The 13,995-nt window shown below is 38.6% G+C and overlaps 2 protein-coding genes across 2 annotated transcripts in view; both read right to left on the bottom strand.

Annotated features, from left to right (window-relative positions):
- Positions 1–196: 196 nt before the first annotated feature.
- On the bottom strand, positions 197–7,667 carry cry-dash (cryptochrome DASH). Its single transcript, XM_042510288.2, has 14 exons — positions 7,437–7,667; positions 6,125–6,297; positions 5,692–5,785; positions 5,473–5,603; positions 4,434–4,582; positions 3,921–4,009; positions 3,588–3,661; positions 3,394–3,483; positions 3,190–3,269; positions 3,031–3,090; positions 2,751–2,908; positions 2,219–2,338; positions 1,840–2,016; positions 197–742 (listed from the first exon to the last, which is right to left on the bottom strand). Exons 1-14 carry the CDS (start codon positions 7,497–7,499, stop codon positions 635–637), a joined length of 1,566 nt encoding a protein of 521 aa, XP_042366222.2. The 5' UTR covers positions 7,500–7,667; the 3' UTR covers positions 197–634.
- A 944-nt stretch (positions 7,668–8,611) lies between these two features.
- The window catches only part of map3k22 (mitogen-activated protein kinase kinase kinase 22), a 52,533-nt gene continuing 47,149 nt past the window's right edge, over positions 8,612–13,995 (bottom strand). Inside the window, exons 17-18 of the mRNA XM_042510172.2 lie at positions 12,002–12,179; positions 8,612–11,344 (exon numbers count right to left, since the gene is read on the bottom strand). Of these exons, the coding sequence (XP_042366106.2) occupies positions 11,116–11,344; positions 12,002–12,179 (407 nt within the window). The 3' untranslated portion in view covers positions 8,612–11,115. The remainder of the gene's footprint in view (positions 11,345–12,001; positions 12,180–13,995) is intronic.

The raw sequence follows: 13,995 nt of genomic DNA, 5'->3' as shown, positions 1-13,995 counted from the left end.
TGTTGGTGGAAACACAGATTGGTGTTGAAGTGTTTCTGTTCCCCTTTATCTATATTCATAATTACCAGAACAAGCTCAGCTCTACTTCCTTTAAGTAATATTTCATATGAAAGCGAAATCAAGATGTCAAGGTCCAGTTTAATGTGAAAATAGGTTTAGACTTATGCACCACATAACAAAATCACATAACAAAAACTCTATTTAGCAATTTTATTTTGCAGCTGCCACAAAAAGGCAATCTCTGAAAAGAAAAAGAAAAAAATACATATCCAAACAGACATAAGAAAACTGCAAAACAATCTGCACAAAAATATGAGCATATAGCCGATCCACTGCATCAAAACTAAAAACCCCAGCATGGCTTTTACAGTTGCTGCAGCCAAACAGGAAACAAGTCCATAAAAGGTGCTTTAGGGGGCCTATTTTTTAGAGAACTGATGGCCCACATTTAGATCAGACATTTCTCAAGTATTTAGTCAAAAGCAGGAACATACATTTCCTCAATCCTCATCAGACAACTTCCCTCTATCTGCACAATAGTGACAGGTTTTACAGTGACAGTCCACGTCTGCATCACGGGAGCTTTATTCCTCTGAGAGTCCGTCCACCTGTTGAGTGTTTGCTGTGAAGCGGATCACAGGTTTTTGCTCCTGGAGAAATAGAAGTCTATGCCTCTGTTTCCATGTTGTTTAGGAGTGTGAGATGGGCCCTTCTTTCCTCTTGGTGAAGGCCCCGTGCCACTCTGGAAATGAAAGAACTTAAACATTTACTGACTGTGTAAAATTTAACAGTGAGGCAACATTAAATTTAAAACTAGTAAGTATCATTGTTTGCCAGTTGTGCAAGAAGTAATTATATTCTTTAATTAAATGTTTTCTTTAACTTACCAATATTTAACTGTGACATATTCCATTACCAGTAACAGTCCTGCATTCAAAATCCCGCTTAAAGGAGCAGTTTTTAAGCTTTAGCTTTGAAAACTGCATACTGCAACCAGCTGAATCTTTTCACTCTTATTATTTCTTCAGTGTAAACTCTTCAGGTTTTTACTGGGAGCCAAATTATCCGCAGAGGTCTCTTTCTCCCCAAAACAAATGGACCAAGTGATTAAAACACTGATTGAAGAAGTTTTACGCTACAAATCAGTATATCTCCTGCACCGTTCGGCATGTTACAGACGGGCACTTGGCAACATGGTACTTTCCAAAAACGAGGACCTACTCCTTAAGTAGGTATTAACAACTCTTAAAAAACCACATTGATTATTATTTTCTACACTAAAGACAACATACTTACTACAAAAATGTATTATTTGCTATTTTTAAATATTTTTTCCAGTATATATGCCTAAATCCTACAAACTGGACCTTTTCTTATCATAAGTAAAAGTGCTTATTCTGCAGAAAAGTCATGGCACATGTGAGTGACTCATTATATTACATTGTATTACATAACATTTCTGCATCGATGAATAAGTAACACTTGAAAAAATAAATAAATATGATGGGTCATGGCCTCTTTGGACATCGAAAATTTCTTTTATTTGAGACATTTATAGGAGAAATCTCTCTTTGGTGGAACTGCTATCGAAATACAGACTCAACCAGATTTTGCTCTTTTTGTCAAGGGCTGCAAGGAAAAAGGTTTGGGAACCACAGGTTTAACATCTAAAGGTAAAATACTTTAGTGTCACAAAACTGTAATTACATTAAGTACAGTATGTGAGTAAATGTATTTACATCCTGTCAGTTTTGTTTACAGCCATAAAGGATGAAAAAAAAGCAATTACAACATCAGCACTAAATCATACTACCCACTTCCCTTTTCTCAAACACCCACCGTTTTTTTGTTAACGTGTCTGCTCCATTCAGGCGCCATGACGATGGGGGTGGGGTAGGTCTCACCAAGGGACACTTGAGCGTGTGACAGTGAAGCAGTGCTGAGGGTCCAGGGTGTGTGCACGTCAGCTCCTCTGATCTTCTGCAGCTCAGGAACCCACTGTCGCACATAGTCACCCTAAAGCATCAATAAATCATTCAGTGAATGCATCTTCCATTTCGCAGCTTTCTACACATTTATATTAATTCCACCACCACCATATGACCGCGATACCATCGCAAAACCACTGTGACTCAGACATCAATCGTGCAAACAATAGTAAGCTCCAGATAAAAGTCAAAGGGGACTGAAAACAGTTCATGCATCTTACAACACATACATTGCCATCATAGTCGAGGCCTTGCTTGATCATGTTGAACTTCCTGTTCTCTCTGGGGTCATTTCCTACACCAGCACTGTAAAGCCAGTTGCCATAGTTGCTGCTGACATCATGGTCAACCTTCGGAGGAAAATTTAAAATGATGAGGGCAAGGCAAAAAACTGACATTTCACCTAAGGACTAAAGCAGGGACACATGCACAATGCTGGAGTAAATGGACAGAGACAAGAGAAAAAGAGGAAGTTCACGTATCAAAAGTTGCAAACTGAATGCAGTGGCACCCCCTTTTATTCTTCGTGTATGTTTTGTTGCCTGAAAACTAATTAATATAACATTTTTTAAAAAATGATGAGGTCAAGGCACTTGTGAGGATTATCATCTATGTGTGAAAACAAAATTATTAAAATGCTTAAAAGTTTACTTTTCCACAACATCTACATAATGAAATCAATTTATTACATAATTAATTAATTAATCACTTACTATTCATTTTCAGTTTTTAAATATTAAAACAAATTTATAATCTACTTACCAGAAGGGATTCAAACCACTCAGCTCCCATCCTCCAATCTAGGCCCAGGTCCTTTGTGAGGAAGCTTGCAACATTTTGCCGCCCCCTGTTGGACATGAAGCCCGTCAGCGCCAATTCTCTCATGTTGGCATCCACGAAGGGCACTCCTGTCCGCCCCTCTGTGATGACACATATTCTCAGTGACTGACACACACACTGCCACTTACACTTCCAGCGCACCACTTAAATTGATTTTTGTTTGAGAATATTTTGTGAAAAATGAGGAAAAAAAGGCACAGACCTTTCCACGCATTGAAAAGCCTCATGTCCTTTTTCCAGGGAATAGATTTGTCTTGAAGTCCTAAGATAAAAATTATCATGAGCTCGAAATTTACATACAACACACTTACATTTAAAAATTTAAAAAAAAGAAAGAGTTGAGAACTTGAGCTCATTTTACCTTGAATCTGAAATAGTCTGTTTCCGTACTTAACGGCTACAAACTTAAAGTAATCCCTCCACAAAAGCTCAAAAATGACCCTGAAAGAAAGACATATTATATTACGTGTGACTAAACAGTGGCCTATGATAGAAGAGATGTTATTTTTATTGTTTTGTACCTCACTCATCTAAGTATTTCAGTCTTTTCTGACTCCAGACTCACCAGTATGTGCTCTGATTGGCTGTTCGCTCCCTCTCATACTGCTGGATTTGATGATAAATATACCTGGGGGAAATGCAGCCCATCGCCAGCCTGTAGATTACCAGAGCAGCCCCGTTAGAGACATATTTATAGGAATGGAACATCAGACTCTAGTAAGCAGTCAGCAGTAGAGGAAATGATACAATAACACTCACCATGGGGCAAATTTAGTGGAATAATCCACACCAATCAAGCCATTACGAGTCTCCTTGTAAGCTGCAACTGCATTCTGAAAAACAGATAACACATACTCATCACACCAAGTAGATAACATCACCATGAGTTTTTTTAAATCAGCAGCTTGTGCCTGTTTATAAAGGATTTTTTTTTCTGTTCTTGTACATCTTAGCATTGTCATGTCACTGTGCTGTGTATTTTTATGAGCTGCTGAGGGACCGTAGATGTGAATTAGCTCAAAGCTATAATCTGGTACAGTGCATGAAATGGTAACATTTATGTTACATAAAATAAAATAAAATAGTACTCACAGTGTCCCAGAAATAGTGTTTTAGTCTAGCCAGAGCTTGACTTTCACCACCACTGCAGGGGAATGCTGAGCGAGGATCAGCCACAGGCTCTGTAAGAATAAAACAAGAGAGGCATTTCAGCATTTCACTGATCTTATAGATGTTAAATACTCCCTGATGTGTATTAAGACACAGAATCGTAAAAGCTTAATCATAAACACGGAAATTGAGGCAGTGTGCTGCTGCTGGCAGTAAATCTGTGCTCAGCAGTCTGCCTATTGAATTCTGGAAGTAGCAGCAGTGTGGATTTACTTAATAGAGGCGCTGAAGAAAATGAGCAATTTGTGCTTTCTCATTGCCAGCAGCGCACAAAGACATTTATACAAAAGTCAATTTCATAAGCGCATAAAATAAATGTACAGGAATTCGTCTTGGTGATACTGAAAGACATTTCTGCAGATTCACAGAACACAAAGACACAAAGGGAGAATTAAACCACTTGGATTGAGCAGATAAAACATTTGGATCACTCACCTGTCTGTTGCAGGTCTTCTGCTGTAGGAATGGCTCCGTCCTCCAGCCCTTGTGGGAGAGGCTTTAGCTGCTCAGGGGTTGGAAACAGAGGCCTCACCCCGCTTTGGGTTTCTACTGCCTTTCTGAACTGAGTGTACACATCAGGCAGCCTAATAAACCAAGAACAAATGTTACAAGATGTGCAAACCTTTTTAAAGCTCCAGTGTGTAAGATTTAGGCAGATTTAGTGGCATCTAGTGAGTGAACACAAAAAAATCAACCCTAAGTTGAAGTATTTTTCTTATTTTAAAAAGGATCAATATTACATACATAAAAGCACTTCATTTCATGTCTCCATCTGCTGGTGGGCCATCACAATAAGAGTATGCATAATGTGATGTGAATTTGGTGGGTGTACAAATGGACATATTTATATCAGAATTAATTATTGTAAAATCAGTGTTTCTACTATGTTATTTGGCTTGTCAGAGACAGGCAGCTAGTCCAGCGCCTACTAATGTGTGGTCTTTTTTCTTTCTGATAGCTTAACATTAAGATGTTCAGGAGGTTTTTACCAGGAACCAAATTATCTGCAAAGGTCTCTTCCACTCCAAAACAAATGTACCTGGTTATTTAAATCAGTAAAACACTGGATAAAGTAGTTTCAGGTTAAAAATCATTGTTTTTCTGACACTTTCTGTCATGAAGGGACTGCTAACAAGGGTGGCTGACATTTAAACGGTAAAGGCTCTATCTAGAGCCAGTGTTTGGTTTGTCAGTTTTTGGCTGCTGTGGAAATATGGCAGTACAACTTGGCGATCGCTGTGGGCGAGGACCCATTTTAAAGATATAAACTGCTCATTCTAAGGTAACAAATATTACTTATTTTTAGGTGATTATACCCTAAACAAAAGAAACATACTTATTATGTTATATTCAGTTTCTGTTGATATATCCCCCTAAATCCTACCTTTAATCTACACCTCTCATAAAACTGCCAGAATCAATAACAAGCAGAACTTGATGCTTTGTCCCACAGACTAGCTGTATCCTCTCTCACCTTGATATGTGGTTAAATGGAATATCGTCCCTGTGGTACAGTGTGGACCCCCAGCAGGTGTGAACTTTGACCTTCATCTGTGCACAAACATCCTTCACTCGTTTCTCGACATCCAGTTCTTCTGATGTTACCTGCACGCAAAGAAAAACTGTCAAAATCTACAGACGGTGCAATATAATCATGATTATTACAAAGAAAAAAGAAAAACTCAAAAACTACCTCTTCATGGAAAGCTACAGTGCTGACAGAGCCCAGCTGCTTGATGAGGTCTGCAACTACCTCCTCTGGCTTACCCCGTCTCACCACGAGGTTGCTGTCGCACGCACATAATAACAAACATACACAAGATCAGTCCCGGGTAACACCATGTCAGGCAAGCTGCATCCTGGGTAGAGAGCTAGTAACTTCCCCTAGCTGGCCTGTAAAAACGACGGGAGCAGTGTGTGCAGCACCCATGTTAACATAAACATAACCCTCTATGAGCTCAGGTGTGTCCTGATCCTGTTACATCTGTGACTATAAAATCCTGCAAAGTGTAACATTTGTTCACAAACAGAACTGTGGAGAAAGTCAACATTGCAAATAAAGCAGAGAAAGACATAACCCGAGGTCACATACAGGAAGACCAGTCAGTGACCGGCTGTTTAGTTACCTGCCCTTGCTGAGCAATGTGTTTCGGAGGTCCCTGATACTCTCCAGCAAGAAGCGCAGGCGGAAAGGCCCAGTCTTTGGTAGGTTATAGTTGTAAGTTCCCACATAATGCCTGGGGTCGAAGCAGTACAGAGGGACAATGTATTCCGCATTTCTTTGGGCCCAGTGGAAAAGCTGCATACAAAGATGACAAATTCTGTGTTATACCATTGTCTTTTAGTCATCATCATCATCATTTTTTTATTTTTTTAAACGGGTGAGTTTGCAAAGTCTCCCACTACAGACCCAAGCGTTTTAAAAACTCATTCATTCCTATCTCTGACTAACTTTTAAACAAACCTGCTTGAGGAATTGTGTGCTATATAGTCTTATGGTGTTTTAATTACTGGGTGTGTTATGCACAATGTATGTGCAATATGTGCAATGGTACATCTGATGTTGTTTTTGTTTAGACCATAGACTGTAGTCTATGGTTTTGACTGGTGTGTGTGTGTGTGTGTGTGTGTGTGTGTTTTAATGTAAGGGTTTGACTATTGTTTTTATCCTAACCCTATGGGCATTATCTTTGCAATACAAGACAAATGTCCCTACAGTGACAATAAAGTACATTGTATTGTAAATGTAACATGGCATGATTACAGCCAACAAATCAAAATATAAAATAGCACATTTGATTCTAGGAGCAAACTGTTTGGGAACTACAAATATGGCTGCTGCAAGTGCCTCTTACACAACTACAACATGCCAGAGAGAATTAAAAACATTTATTTGTTTAACGTTTCAAGTCATCACATGCATTTCTCTTATCTTCTCTATATTTGGGGAAACAATGCCCTCTTTTATTAAATAAACAGATCCAACCAGAAGCTGGAAGTACCATTCTCCAATATGGGTGGCTAAAGGCTTTTAGTGTTTGTCTTAAAAATCTAGACAGAAAAATGACAAGGTGGGGACAAATTGTGGGTCAGGAAAACAATTTTGACATATAAATTTGAGCAGTTTTTGACACAAATTCAAGCTTTCTGGTCATTTTAATTTGAAGAGGAGGCCTTTATTCTCAAGAAATGTAAGGCGGAAGTGACATTGTTGCTGCTGCTGCGGGCGAAACAAAAGTAGCTTTATGTCAACAATGCTACATAATGTGCTCAAAATGTTCCCGTAATGACAAAGTAACAAAGTAACAAAGCAAATACTACATCTAAGGCACATACCATGCATCAGGCACGTTTACTTCTATGTTAAATAAGTAGCCTGAAGTTAAATAACGACGAATTTCATTCGACTTTGGGTTCGTAACAGATTCACAGTCTTACCTCGTTGTCGTGGAGACGTAAGTCGTTTCTCAGTAAACATATGATTGTACGGGACGCAGACATACTTGTCGTTTTCAGTATAGCAGCAATGGTCCACTTTTGTGTGTCAGAAACACGAAGGCTGCTGCGGATTTACAGAGAAGCGTCCCCCGGGTCTGTCGGTCCTCGCTGCCCGCCGCAGCTCGTGCACGTTTTCAGACACGACGTTACAAAACGTCAGGTTTTGTAAGCTGGTGGTTATTAAACAGCTGCGACGCCCTCAGCTAAAGCGTAGAAATACAGTTTTCACCAATAAGATGCGATATCGATTAGGAACTCTTACCGTCATGAGCATACTTTTTAATTTGCTCCAATTATTTTTACACAATACGTCGCAGTTTTGTTTTGTTTTTTTTTGTTGTTTTTTTCATAAATGCAAAATTTAGTAAGCGAATAGCTCCGTTTATGATGTATCACCAAAGATTAAGCGACCCGAGTGGACATAAAGTATTTGAAATTAACGCTCTATATAAGTAAAAATTGTCAAACAAAACAAAACAAAATTGTTACTAGAAAAGGCTCTGCAAAAAAAAATAATATATATATATATATAGACAAATATAAAAATAAAATGAAAGTCACTGAAACAGTAGGCCTACACACATATACATATATACATATATATATATACAAACACACACACACACACACACACACACACACATATATATATATATATATATATATATATATATATATATATATATGCATCTGGCTGTATGACATTTAAAAAAAGAAGGAAAGACCATTGTGCAAAAAAATATAGACAAATAAAATGAAAGTCACTGAAAAAGTAAGCCTAAATCAGGGAAATGTAGTTATACAGGCAATTAAATGTAGAATTATATATATATATATATATAACAATGCATGTGATAAAGTAGGAGCTGTATTTGCTCTATTTGTTCCCCTAATCAGCTGTAACCATGATAAGGAAAAGAGTAAAATAAGGAATTTTAAAGGGGCAAAAATGCTCTCATGTACTTTTAATGTAATGCTTTACTATATTTTATACTATAATAGGATCAAAATTGGATAGTTTAGTGCAAATATTGATATTAGCTCCATAAAAAAAAACATCAGAGTGGATAAAATTATTTTTTACAAAACAACACAAGAAAATCACACAAGAAAAGTCTTAGACCTTGGATTTATTAAGTTAAATGTACAAAAGATCAACAACTTGATACATTTCATGTTTCAAGGCTTTGTCATTAAGACTTAACAAACTCTGTCCCAATCGAAAGCCTCACAGCCTTTTCATACTGCCTACCAGCTCTCAAAGAGACAATCATACATACCCCTGTCTAAATCACAGTACAATCTACTGTATATTGTAACTATTTCATCAAATAGATTTGTATATAATGTAAAGAAATTTCATACAAAAGTGCAGAACAATATGTATTTACAGTATATTCTTCTTTTCCATATAAAAGAACTTCAGCAAATCCTGTGTGTGCTCTCTACTGAACAGCTGCTCACCGTATTAAGAAGCGTTCCACTTTGGCAGTGAACATTTGTGTTTACAAGCACATTCAGATAAGGCACTGACAAGGGTCAAAAAAGATTTGATCATTCCTTAAGTGCCACTGTATTACAGCTAGCTACATCTCCAACATCAACCATCTCACCATTAAGTTTCACCTCATCTCACTTTAAAGAGTGTGGCACTCAGCTCCGAATTTCCAACTTGACCCTTTTTTGGCGAGATTACCTCACGTGACATCACACACAACTAGGTGTGCTGTCAAGTGGTCATTAAGGGACTCATTCATATAGTGTGGAAAGCAAAGTAAAGGCATGGGGTGACTGGATTCATACTGAACAAAAAATGAGACGCTTAATTCTAATTTTGCAACTTTGCAACACAATGAGACGTCAATGCATCTGTTTTGGTCGGTGCAGTCTGCGTACACTAAGCTGCCGTAACATAGAAAAGGCTATAGGGCTCTGAGGTGACAAAACAGTCCAACATGACTAATACTGCACATTAAAGGGGTAGTTTGGATTTTTTTGAAATGGATTTTTTTGGGGGGGTACTTATTCAAAGTCAGTATATTACATGCAGTAGATGTCAGTCAGCACACCCCCAGTTTGGAGAAGCAGGCTGGAGTAGCAACTTGGTAACTAAGCAATGTAGATGGAGGTCAACAGCAAAACACATTTTAGCTACCTAAAAAAAGTTGCACATAAAGAATATATATATATATATATATATATATATATATATATATATAGAGAGAGAGAGAGAGAGAGAGAGAGTATTTTCACCACTTTAACTCTCCGTCAGACAACCTGTTCCAACAAGGAAGTCCTAATCAGCTTAAGTTCCCCATCTCTCATCAAAGGCAAAACATTAATTTGGGCTTGCTGAACACAGAAGTTGCTGGTCTACTGCTTCGATCAGTTAGTTAGCTTGTTTTATTGTGTTATTTTGTTTAATCTACAGTTCAATATGAATTTTTGACAATTCATTTTTCCTCCATATGAAGACTCCAGCCTGCTTCTCCAAACTGGGACCGTGCTGACTGACATCTGCTGTCTATGGTTAAGTGACCCATTCGACCTCACTTAAAAAAACCCGAAACTATCCCTTTAAGCCTAAGATTTCTGTCTCTGCAACATCTCTTTGGCCACTTTATTTCGATGGACTCAAGGCTGACTGCATGGGAAGCTAGAATGGATGTCACAGACTCCAACAGTAAAGTTGGTATTGCTTTATAGACATTGCACACTGATGCAAAAGTTTGGTTCTTCTTTTCTTTACACTACACAATTCTTCTTTAAGAAATTATACAAAAAATGCTTCAAATAGAAAAATATCTCCTTGGTTGATTATCCTGCATGTTGGAAATGTTTCAATGCATGATATCAAAAGTGCAATATTGACAATCCTTCTAAATGGGGTTCTGAGTGCCATGAAAGTTGGGTAATGCAACCCCTCTAAGATGTTTAAAAAAAGACATTCTTACTTACAAAGTCTTATTGTAAGGCGTTGACAAAAATACATTTACATTTTGCAGGTGACAATAGAAAACTCATCGGCTAAGATGACTGTATGCGTTATTGTAAGCCGTATAAAAATATTTTGCCATCTTAGTTCCACACACAGCTAATGAGGGCTGGTGAGTAACTTACAGTACTATCAGATGTGATCAATGTCACCAGTCAGTCATGATCACATAAGCCAAACCTCAACACTGTTCTGCGGCAGTAAATGAGCAAAGACCCAGAGAGCCTGAGACGTCACTGCTCTCTAACTTTGGCCTCTTTCTTGCTCTTGTTAAAGGACAGCAGTCTGTAGCGTGTGAGACTGCTAAGTGCTTTCCCGTCAGTCTCCTCCTGGGGAAACACACTGCGACGCCTCGGAGGACTCTGGAGGTCTGACAGCAGTCAACCTGGCCTCTCAGCGAGCGATCCGGGTTGAGCTAGTTGGTGAGAGATGCAGGGGTCCTGACAAGGCTGACACTGGTGATAGATGACAGGGCAGAAAGCTGGAGTGATGCTGAGCCCTGGAGCCTGGTGACCAAGAGAGGGGGAAGGGCCCTGGGGACGGGGCGGGCCGGAGAGGAGGGGAGGCGCCGGTGTCTCGGAGGCCTCGTAGGCAGGCAGGGGAGGGGAAGGGGGTCCGCAGGGCTCAGAAGCTTCCCTGGACGAACGGGTGGCTGAGCAGAACGTCTGCAGTCGGCCGCCACTTCTCCTCCACAAACACCTGCCGCAGGAAGTCCCTACACGCGTCGGACACACCCTCAGGAAGCAAAGGCTTTGTAGGCTGGGTGGCGATCTTAAAAATGGCTGCCATGGCCTCGTACTCGGCCCACGGAGGTTTCTGGGTCAGCATTTCCACAACAGTGCAGGCGACACTCCTGAGGACAAACAATCCAGGAGATTTTAGTAATGTCAGAACATCTAGTATAATCTAATGAGTTAGGTTTCTGCGCATCTGCTTTGTGTGTTAAAGCACTTTGTAAACTCTGTTTTTAAAGGTGCTATATAAATAAAGTTAGTATTATTATTAATAATTATTTTTGACATTTTACAATGCAAAGTCAGAAAAAAAACAATTAAAAAAAACCGCACTAGTCATGTCTGAGTATTTTTACGATTTTGTTAGGGAGGTTATATTTTTTTCTACAATTTTACCTCACTATAAGCTTCACAAATGTGGTATTTACTGCACTGTAATACATTTTATTTTACAGGTGTTGTTTGTGTTGATCTGTTCAGACCTGCCCTGTATTTCTAACACAAGTTTATATTTCTGTTTTGTAATCCATGTCTTGGTGACTGCTACATGTAACTGATCTTGTTTAACATGTTAAATGTGTCACTGGACATACAGTACACATCATCAAAACAACTGTTTCCATTCAATTTATTGCTTAATCACCCCTTTATTGAGGCAACTTTACTGCTTTTACTGCGACAGTGTATTTTTGCCCTTGTAATAAATATTTTTGTGCTGCAGCAGACTAATATCCCCTCTGGGCCTCATTACAGTTCCATCTGATCTTATTCCTTACCATACATCAGCTTTGCGGCCATAGCCCTCCCCATTGATGACTTCAGGGCTCATCCAGTAGGGGGTGCCAGTGACGGACTTGATTCCTGTACCAGACATGCAGATGGTCTGGATACGTTTGCTGGCTCCAAAGTCGCCCAGCTTCACGTTCCCCGAGGAGTCCCTCAGGATGTTAGCACCTGGTGGAATGAAACAAAATGAGCTCAGAGTTATTCAAGAGTCTCCTGAGGACTGTCAATATCCTTTAAGGGATACTTTGACAGTTTGGAGGTTCAATTAATGTAGTGTGGTTACAAAGTGCCTGTGCCAGCACTTCAACTGACTGTGGGGAAACTTTTCCTATGACTTGGATTGACGCACTGGTAAACCTATTTATAAAATTACAAAGTACACCATAGAGCAGTATTTATAAATAGCACACTGTCCAAAATCCAGTGGTGAAATGTAACTAAATGCATTTACTCAAGAATTGTACCTACGTACAAATTTCAGGTACTTATACTGAATCTTTTCTTTCCATTCTTGTACTTTTACTCCACTACATCTCAGAGGGAAATATTGTACTTACTACTCCACTACCTTTATCTAATAACTAAAGTTACTATACAAATTAGGATTTTTGCATAAAAAAATAGTATAGAGTATATAGAGTATATAAAATATGATTTAAAAAAAAAAAAATTAAACTACCTACCAATTTAAAAAAGTAAAGCCATTAGTCTATGTATCAATTATCTGACTGACAGAAAATTCATTGGCAACATTTTTTATAAACATTTCAGTCATTTTTTTAGTTTTCTTTTTTTTTTCTTAATTAGTTACTTTGCCAACTATTTTGATAAGTTCAGTTTTTGGGTGTTTATTGTATTTTATTTTACTTTTTTTCTGACTTAGGTACTTCTTTCCTTTTTTTAAATAGCTTTCAGTTTTGTTTTTTATCATTATTATTATTACTATTATTATTGTTGTTTTCAATTAGGCACTAAGGCAACTATTCTGATATATGCTTAAGTCATTTTATTTATTGACTGTTTTATTGATTTATTTGGGATAGTTTGGGGGTCTTTTTTTATTTTTCTAAATTGGATACTTTTATTTTTCATACTTTAAGTACATTTTGCTGATTATGCTAGCTTACTTTAACTTAAGTAATGCAGGACTTTTACTTTTAACATAGTAGTTTCACAGTGTTTGTATTAGTACTTTCACTTAAGTAAAGAAACTGAATACTTCCTCCCCCACTACTTGAATCTATACTTTTCTCACACTTGAGGAACACCTCTTTGGTTTACGCAAATCAGAGGATGAAATATTGCATCAACTGTCAGCTCCATGTGCATCAAACACCCTTCCTCCTCCTTCTTTAGTCATTTTCCAACATGAAGCTGAGTCTATCCCATTTCCTTCAGGCGCTCCACTTGTTTGATCAGTGACTAATGTACACCACTCGCCACTCACTCTCCACACCCACTGTAAGACAGACGGCTGCACAGAGGAGATTGAGAGACTAAATACATGACCTTTACTCCCAACTTCTCACTTCTTAAACCTGTTTCCACTGCCTGCACGTCTGTTGTGAGAATGTGAGACTGTAATAAATCATTTATTTGGAACATTAAATTCACAGAAACTTTATAGTCTACTGTCATGGCCGCGATGCCAAGCTGCAAAAACCGCATGTGCTGACAGCTCTTTTACTGCAAACAGAAGAGCTCTTGTGCACTGAGATGAGCACACACCATATATTACACATGAAGAGCATTTTTAAGTGGAAAATCCCACCCACGTATATGCTCTCATTGGGCCTGCCTGTGTCCTGGGAGACCTACTATCTGTTTTCCCCACCAGACAGTATACTTCCCTCTTCTTCGCCGCATCTGAACCAGGCAGCGACTCCCCGAAGCTGCGGGCAGCCAAACTAAAGCCTTTCCATCCGGTGTTGAACATTTTTAGACCAGCCGGTTTCACCAGCATGTAGCCTAATATATCTCAAAG

The sequence above is a fragment of the Plectropomus leopardus genome, chromosome 21 (assembly GCF_026936395.1).
Source record: "Plectropomus leopardus strain MGB_pleo_1.0 chromosome 21, ASM2693639v1, whole genome shotgun sequence".
Lineage (NCBI taxonomy): Eukaryota > Metazoa > Chordata > Actinopteri > Perciformes > Serranidae > Plectropomus > Plectropomus leopardus.
Note: the sequence above shows the minus strand (reverse complement) of the source record. Positions and strands in the feature narration are given on the sequence as shown.

Coding starts and splice junctions, on each gene's coding strand:
- cry-dash (XM_042510288.2), bottom strand. CDS start 7,499: ATGTCTGCGTCCCGTACAATCATATGTTTACTGAGAAACGACTTACGT. Junction 4,583..5,472: donor CCATTTAACCACATATCAAG/GTGAGAGAGGAT, acceptor TTGGTTTATTAG/GCTGCCTGATGTGTACACTC. Junction 3,091..3,189: donor CAGACTATTTCAGATTCAAG/GTAAAATGAGCT, acceptor TTTTTATCTTAG/GACTTCAAGACAAATCTATT.